This window comes from Ursus arctos, unplaced genomic scaffold (assembly GCF_023065955.2).
Source record: "Ursus arctos isolate Adak ecotype North America unplaced genomic scaffold, UrsArc2.0 scaffold_23, whole genome shotgun sequence".
Classification (NCBI taxonomy): domain Eukaryota; kingdom Metazoa; phylum Chordata; class Mammalia; order Carnivora; family Ursidae; genus Ursus; species Ursus arctos.
The window spans coordinates 35573468-35581927 of record NW_026622908.1 but is presented as its reverse complement, the minus strand read 5'-3'; the positions used below and the strand labels follow the sequence as shown (position 1 = coordinate 35581927).

General features: G+C 55.9%; 1 protein-coding gene across 1 annotated transcript; it reads left to right on the top strand.

Annotated features, from left to right (window-relative positions):
* The first annotated feature begins 569 nt into the window (after positions 1–569).
* On the top strand, positions 570–4385 carry APLNR (apelin receptor). Its single transcript, XM_026486962.4, has one exon. The coding sequence runs from the start codon at positions 1033–1035 to the stop codon at positions 2173–2175; it is 1143 nt and encodes a 380-aa protein (XP_026342747.2). The 5' UTR covers positions 570–1032; the 3' UTR covers positions 2176–4385.
* Positions 4386–8460: the final 4075 nt, after the last annotated feature.

Here is an 8460-nt window from a genome sequence, read left to right as displayed (position 1 = left end):
TTTGCCTCGTTAGGCCTCAGTTTCCCCACAGATTTAACGACTCGATTTAATGACTTTTGTCTGGGTTTTCTTTCTCCTGGGACGTTGTCCTTAACCCTCTAAACCTTCCTAGGCCGCCTGCAAACTGCAGTCTGCCAACTGCTTATGAATTCTAGAGAAATCCCCTTAACCGTGTCTGTAAACCATGAAAGTTCCCAGAGAGGGGGTCAAAGTGGAGGAGTAAAGGAGGATGACCGTGAAGGGAGGAGTGAAGTCTGGTCTGGGTGGGGGCTGGGAGGGCAGGAAGGGAGGGTGGGGGCCAGACCCGAGGGGCCAGACCGGCCTGCCAGGAGGGCTTGCCAGATGGTCAGAGCATCCTGCGAAATCTCACACCCTCCTTGCCCCCCACCCGTCCAGGCTCCAGCTCCGGCTGGATTTCAATCTGCATAATTTGCCCCATTTAGAGTGGATGGGAGGGGGTGAGAGTGAGACGGTGGGGAGGACTGGGGAAGGGGTGCTCCAAAGGCCAGAGGAAACCAGGGATAGAGGCTGGGGAGAAGGTGGGTGGTAACCAGAGGGTGAAGGCGGGGCCGGGAGGAGAGCAGGCTGCTGCAAACCCCAGATAATACTCTGCCCAGCACGGCAGGGCTCAGTTTGGTCCACTTGCCCAGGGAGAAGAAGGAGAAAGAAAGAAAAAAACAAGTGGGCTGTAACTTAAAGATCTTAAGACTCCCAAGTGAGGGGTTGGTCTGGAGGTGGGAGGAGGGAGTGACCAGACAAGGAGGAGACAGAGACTCAGGAGGGCGCAAGGAAGTGTCTTAGCGGAGGCCAGGACAAGGCAGGAGGGGTGGAGGGAAGTCTGCAGGAGTCCGCATCCTCCAGAATCCGGAGGCAGCTCCTCCCGCTTGCTGGGAAGGGCTCTGGACACCCTCAGCCCTTCTCGCCCGCCCCCTGAGGCTCCCGCCAGAAGCTCGGGGCCCTCGCGGAGCTGGTGCCACAGCCCCGGAGCTGGTACCCGGGGCCCCCCTGCCTGTCTTCTCTCCGCTGCCCGGCATGGAGGAGGCTGGTGATTTCGACAGCTACTATGGGGCCGACAACCAGTCTGAGTGCGAGTACACGGACTGGAAGTCCTCGGGGGCCCTCATCCCTGCCATCTACGTGCTGGTCTTCCTCCTGGGCACCACGGGCAACGGCCTGGTGCTCTGGACCGTGTTTCGCAGCAGCCGCGAGAAGAGACGCTCCGCGGACATCTTCATCGCCAGCCTGGCCGTGGCCGACCTGACTTTCGTGGTGACGCTGCCGCTGTGGGCCACCTACACGTACCGGGACTACGACTGGCCCTTCGGCACCTTCGCCTGCAAGCTCAGCAGCTACGTCATCTTCGTCAACATGTACGCCAGCGTCTTCTGCCTCACCGGGCTCAGCTTCGACCGCTACCTGGCCATCGTGAGGCCCGTGGCCAACGCGCGGCTGCGGCTGCGGGTCAGCGGGGCCGCGGCCACGGCCGTCCTGTGGGTGCTGGCCGCCCTCCTGGCCGTGCCGGTCATGGTGTTCCGCTCCACCGGGGACCTGGAGAACAGCACCAAGGTGCAGTGCTACATGGACTACTCCATGGTGGCTACCTCCAGCTCGGAGTGGGCCTGGGAGGTGGGCCTGGGGGTCTCGTCCACCGCCGTGGGCTTCGTGGTGCCCTTCACCGTCATGCTCACCTGCTACTTCTTCATCGCCCAGACCATCGCCGGCCACTTCCGCAAGGAGCGCATCGAGGGGCTGCGGAAGCGGCGCCGGCTGCTCAGCATCATCGTGGTGCTGGTGGTGACCTTCGCGCTCTGCTGGATGCCCTACCACCTGGTGAAGACGCTCTACATGCTGGGCAGCCTGCTGCACTGGCCCTGCGACTTCGACATCTTCCTCATGAACGTCTTCCCCTACTGCACCTGCGTCAGCTACGTCAACAGCTGCCTCAACCCCTTCCTCTACGCCTTCTTCGACCCCCGCTTCCGCCAGGCCTGCACCTCCGTGCTCTGCTGCGGCCGGAGCGGGTGCGGGGGTGCCTCGCACGGCAGCAGCGGGGAGAAGTCGGCCAGCTACTCCTCCGGCCACAGCCAGGGGCCCGGGCCCAACTCTGGGAAGGGTGCAGAGCAGATGCATGAGAAGTCCATCCCCTACAGCCAAGAGACCCTGGTGGTGGACTAGGGTGGGGGTCCGAGAGGAGCCCGGTGCCCTCTGCCCTGCCCCGGCCTTTGCCCTTGCTCTCTCAGAGTCAGGTAGCATGATAGCACCTTCTCCCTTGCACTTGACCCTTTTCCCTGATCCCTGCCCCCCTGCCCCCTCTTGTCCTCCTTCCTCCTTGAGTCTTGTTCAGACGTTTGCGGTTTAGTGGAAGGAGACTGAGCCCTGAGGACTCCTGCTTGGCCTTTTTGTATCTGTGAGATGGACCTGGCACGAGACTCTTAACCTCTCTGAGCCTCAGTTTCCCCATTTGTACAAAACAGGGGAAGTCAGGCTGGCTCAACTGAAGCATGTTGCCCCCACTCCTTTTCTTGGATCGCCAGCTTTTTCTTTTCCCTCCTTTGTTCCTAATGTCCTCTCTCCTCTCTCTGCCCCTGCTTTCCCTTCTATCTGCACTTTCCACTCTGAATCCGCACCTGCTGGCTCCAACCCCCTCTCCCATAGCACACTCCTCCCTCAATCCCTCCTTCCTTTCACCTCCTGGTTCTGCAGGGCTCCTAAGGGTTAAGAATCCTGCAGCTTGCACACATGGCCCCTGCTCCAGCTCTGTCGGGCTCCCTGACAGTGCAGCAGGGATCGGGGCTGGCTTGGGAGGGCTGGTGTCAGCCAAGTTAGCTCCAGGCTCTGCAGCTGGGAGCTGCGGAACTTTCCTGCAAACTGGGTCAGTTCACTGTCGTTTAAGGCACTAAGGATCCCAGAAAGGGGGCCTCCCCTCCTGCAGCCCCTCCCTGATGCCAATTAGATGTGCTTTTTGCAGATTTTCTTAGACCCTCTCTTCAGCCTCTATTCCCTGTGGCAATCAGAAGGCTACGGGTTGGTGAAGGGACAGCGGGCTCCTTGGTGTCATTATACCAGTGGGGAGTTGGGAAGGGAACGTCGAGGAAGAAGGGAGTCCGTATTTAGTCTACATGCTGCTTGGCTTCCCTCTCCAATTCCTCACCCCTCCAGCCTCCTCCCGAACTGTGAGCTGCAGTCCTCTGTATCACAGCCTGGCGTCCACAGGCAGGACACTTTCTTAGGCACTGATGCTGCTGGGTGCCAAGAATTATGTGTGTGCGTGCGTGTGTGTGTGCGTGTGTGTACGTGTGTGTGTGTACACGTGTGTATACCTGGATGAACGTCACTCGTCACTTGGGTGAACTACCCCCCTACTCTCTACCACTTCTCCACTCTTCACACAATATCCTTGAGGGAAGAGGGACATATTGAGGCAATATAGAGTAAAATGAGTCCACCCCGCCCCCACTGGATTTGGGGGCTCTGACGGCTGGTCCGTGCCTAAGAGAGAAGTCTATGCTAGTGCTGGGGCCCCTCTGGGGAGATCTGTTCCCCAAGGCCTGGGGAAACCCGGTGTGCTGGGTCCCACCCTTTCTAGTTCCATGAGGGAAGCAGGAGGGGGTAAGAGCTTCCCTCGGCCCCTCCCCCACGCCTCCCCACCCTGCTCTGAGTTTATGAGTGTGTTCCTTGCCACTCTCCCTTTTTCCAGGGCCTGTGGCCCTCTCCCTGAGGAGGCTGCCTTCTTGCCCGGGGTGAAAAGCACTGGGTGGGTTTTTCCTCACCTCGCCATCAGGATGGGACCCCTTGGCCTCCCCTGCTGGGCTGGGGGGCTGGGCACCGTGACGGGAGTAGCTGCAGCAGGGCTGAGGGCCTGACTTCACGCCACCAGCGAGGCCTCAAGGACAAAATTGATGGCGGGGCCTTTGTCAGCTGGGGGCAGGGGTGTGTATGTTCCAGGTTTTGTTCTTGGATGACTCCGGATAAGACGTGAAGGACAAGGTTTGCGCCAGGGAGGCAGGAAGAGCCCAGCTTGGTGTAAATGGAGAGCTTGACCATCCCTGGGATGGCGCCAGCTCTGGGAGCAGAGGGAGGAGGAGAAAGGAAGAGGCCCCTCTCAGCTTAGTCTCCCCCTCACAGGCCAGAATCTTCCACAGACTCACTTTCGCAGCCCAGCGCTGTCCTCAAAGCATGTGGTCAAGGCTGGAGGAAGCTTCTAGAAGGGAAGCTTCCACGGTGACCCCAGAGACCTCTTGCCTGGAACTCATTGGTGGCCCTGGATAGAGGGTGGAGGCTCCCTCGTCCCCTACCAGCCCCTTCTTTGGAATGTCTCTGCTATTTTTTTTTTTTTCTGACACTGTTAGTCACTGCGGTTCATTCAATAAATCTGTTTTGTGTAACTACTGTGTCCAAAGCCTCTTCTCACACAAAAGTCTTGGGAGGAGGAATGGCCCCCCCGTTTGCAACTGTTCCAGTGGGAGGTGGCGTGGGCTGAGGGGACACAGGAGGAAAGAAGGAGCTGATGGGAGTCAGGTGGGACACTGGAAAGGGAGCGGGGGAGGCGGGCAGAACACGGAGCAGTAGACACGGGGCAGAGCACGGGTGGGGAGTGAGACCGGGGGAAGCACAGGGAGTAAGGGAGGCGTGGGGGGAAGCAGGTCCGTTTTTGCGCTCTGAAGACCTGTGGGACAAAATGGGCACACATGTTGGAGTCCAGAGCACAGGCGTGTTGGAAATGCTAGCATTCATTTGTCCCGTGAGCGTCCACTCAGTTTAGATCAGAAGTTTGGGTGCCCGGCCCCCGGTCAGTCACTCCGGACGTCTGCAAGTACCCATTCCTGAGCGGCACCCCCAGACCTAAGCGATCCGAATCTCCTGGGCTCACCCTGGATGTTCATAACTGCTGAGAACTCCTCAGGTGATTTCTAGGGGGGCCAGGTTTGGGGATGTCCCCACCCACACAGATCCTGTGGATGAGTGAAGGTGGGCACAAAAGACCAGCGCGTCAGAGACAAAGGAAACCGGGCTCTGGATGGTCGTTGATTTTAGGAAGGAAGAGTCTGAAACCATCCTTGGGGGGAAGCGCTCAGTGCAGAGGTGTTCATGATCTCCGGTGAAGATTTCGGGCACCAACCGTGTTTGCAGACGACACGAAAGCAATCACCGCCGCAGAATGGGGAGGAACGAGGAGCCCAGGGTTACTGGGGTTCACCACGGTGCATGCTGAGCTTCTAAACCTTATCTCATCTAATCCTTGCCATGCTCTGAGTGCGGGTGCTCACCTCAGTTTGCTGGTCAGGAAGCCAAGGCTCAGACAGGGCAGTCATGTACCTTGAGCAAGGTCACACATCTAGTACGTGCAAGAATGAGGCCTGGGACAGCTGAGTCTGTCCACTCCCAAAGCCCATGCTCTTGGTCACTGTCTCTCCCAGAGGACAAGTGAGGCAGTTCAGGTGCTCAGGGAGAGTGAGGCCTCATCTGTAAGGTGCTGGCACAGGGGGAAGTGCTCAGTGCACAGGGACCAGGTCAGGATGGGGAGGGGAGAGGAATGGTGTGGAATGCATGAGAGAGAGACAGAGAGACAGAGACAGAGAGACAGAGAGAGACAGAGCAACAGAGACAGAGACAGAGAAAGAGAGACAGAGAGAGAAAGAGAGACAGAGATGGAGAGACAGGGACACAGAGACAGAGTAACAGAGACAGAGATAGAGACATAGAGACAGACAGAGATAGAGACATAGAGCTAGAGACAGAGACAGAGAAAGAGACAGAAAGACAAAGACAGAGAGAGACAGAGAGATAGAGACAGAGAAAGAGACAGAGAGACAGAGACAGAGAAAGGGGAGAGACGGACACAGAAAAAGAGAGAGACAGAGGCAGAGAGACAGAAAGAGAGAGACAGAAAGAGACAGAGAGACAGACACAGAGAATGTGGAGAGAGTGAGGGGACAGTGAGGAGCAGGGGTTGGGAGGAGGGAGGGAGCTGGAGGACGGTGTGGCGGTGCTTGTGTTCAGTCTTTGGAAGAGCACCAGGGAAAACCAGGCAGGAATTTACAACTACAACAACAAGCTATCTGAGCTTTTTTTTTTTTTTTTTTTTTTTTTTTTTTTGCAGATGCTGTAAAAAAATCTTCACCAACCCTCCAGGGAAATTTGAGGTAAGTTATCCAAAAAATTGTAAGATTGTAGAGCAGTTAATAATTCATTCGTCCACACATTGCTTCATTTCTTCAGGCACTCGCCCACTGGGGCTGTTCAGCCCGTCCTTATTTCCTACCCTGATGCCAAGCAGCGGGGTGGGCACGGGATCAAAGGGGGAACAGGGCCGCGTGGGCTCCGGGCTGGTGGAGACAGTGAGGGGCCGAGTCATCAGCACTCTAAGGAGGGCGCACACAAGGTGTTTGGAGGGCCTAATGCAGGCAGTGGATTGAGTCCAGCCGGGGCGTCAGGGCCGAGCTCGGAGAGCGCCTGCGGGGCTGGTGGGGCCTATGCTGGGGGAAGGCTCTGTGCAGAGGAATTACCCGGAGAAGAGAAGGAGCACAGCCCTTCTGAGGAAGCCAAACGCCCCTCATCTGTGCTTTCTGCACCCCCCTCCCCCCCGCCAGCTCTGGGAGGGGACCCAGGCAGAGGCACCGAGACACACTTGCCCAGGTCTCAGAGAGTGGATGACAGCAGATTGGGGCCTGGGACTATCGTCCAGGTCTTTTGACAACTTGGGGGCCAGGTATTTTTTTAGGGGATGACTTCCTGTTCCCCCCTGCCTGGCCTTGAACTATTATCCTTCAAGATATATGCCAGGGTCTCCTAGACAGAGGCTGGGAGTTCTGGTCCTCTCTCACTGTGCTTGTTGGAGGTAGAGGCACACGGGGCTGAGGGGTCCCTTGGGAAGACCCTCCCCAAAAGCCAGGAAGGCACAGCATGGCAGGACCTAGATGTGACGTCTGCCCTTCTCAGCTGGCAGCCCTCGGTCTCAGCTCCAGGCAGTTGGAAGCTTGCAGGGCTTGGTGCAGCCGGTGCCGCTCTTGTGAATTATTGCCCACAACTTAGAAATGTTGTGAGCAATGTTGGAGACAATTACAAAGGAAACTTTAAATCAAGTTGACCATAAAGGAGATTCAGAGACCTTGGGCTGACTAGTTACAGCGAGATTGCAAGAGTCTCAAGCAATGGTCATTGATTTATTCACTCCACAAACTTTTTGTTCAGTGCCTCCTCTGTGCCTGGGCTGTCTGAGGGGCTGGAGATACTGAGAGGAGCCTGACACCGTCATCCCTGCCTTCACGGAGCAACGGAGAGCCTTCCCTTCCCATTGAATAGGTGGGGAAATGAAGGTCTGTGGAGGGTGATGATTTATACACAGTCGGACGGGGGCGGGGGGGTGATGGCAGAGATGGGCTAGAACTCCTGCTTCCCACCGTCAGGCCAGAGCATGTCTCATGGCTCCAGGTTTAGAAAAGACGGAATGTCTTTCATCAAGAATGTGAAGAGCATGGGGCGTCTGGGTGGCTCAGTCGGTGAAGCGTCTGCCTTCGGCTCAGGTCATGATCCCAGGGTCCTGGTATCGAGCCCCAAGTCAGGCTCCCTGCTCAGTGGAGAGCCTGCTTCTCTCTCTCCCTCTGCCCCCCACTTCATGTTCTCTCTCTTTCTAGCTCAAATAAATAAATAAAATGTTTTTAAAAACATCTTAAAAAAAAAAAAGAACATAGAGAGCAACGGGAGAGGGTCAGAATGATGGGGTGCCAGCCAGGCAGGGGGAGGGCACAAAGGAGCTCGAGGGTGATTATCTACATTTTAAAAAAAAATATTTTATTTATTTATTTGACAGAGAGAGAGACAGCCAGCGAGAGAGGGAACACAAGCAGGGGGAGTGGGAGAGGAAGAAGCAGGCTCATAGCAGAGGAGCCTGATGTGGGGCTCGATCCCGAACCGCCGGGATCACGCCCTGAGCCGAAGGCAGACGCTTAACTGCTGTGCCACCCAGGCGCCCCGATTATCTGTATTTTTGTTACTACACCTTTTATTTTAGATTTACACAAAAATTGCTAATCTAATACAGAGTTCCCCAATATTCCACATCTAGTTTCCTTTATTACTAACATCTTACATTAGCGTGACACCTTTGTCTCCATTAGTGAGCCAGTGTGATACATTACTATTGGCTAAGTCCGTATTGTGTTCAGACTCCTTCACTTCTTACCTAATGTCCTTTCTCTGTTCTGAGGCTCCCATCCAGGATACCTCACTGCATTTAGCCATCGTGTCTCCGGAGGCTCCTCTTGGCTCTGACAGTTCCTCAGACTTTGTTTTTGATAACCCTGACAGTTTTGAGGAACGCCGATCCAATATTTTGTTCCAGGTACTTTTTAAAAGAATATATTTTTATTTCCATATACCAGACACACGCTGGATGATAAGGATAGAGCAAGAAATAATGTACGAGGGATTCCGGCTCTGTTGGAGCTTAATGATGAATAA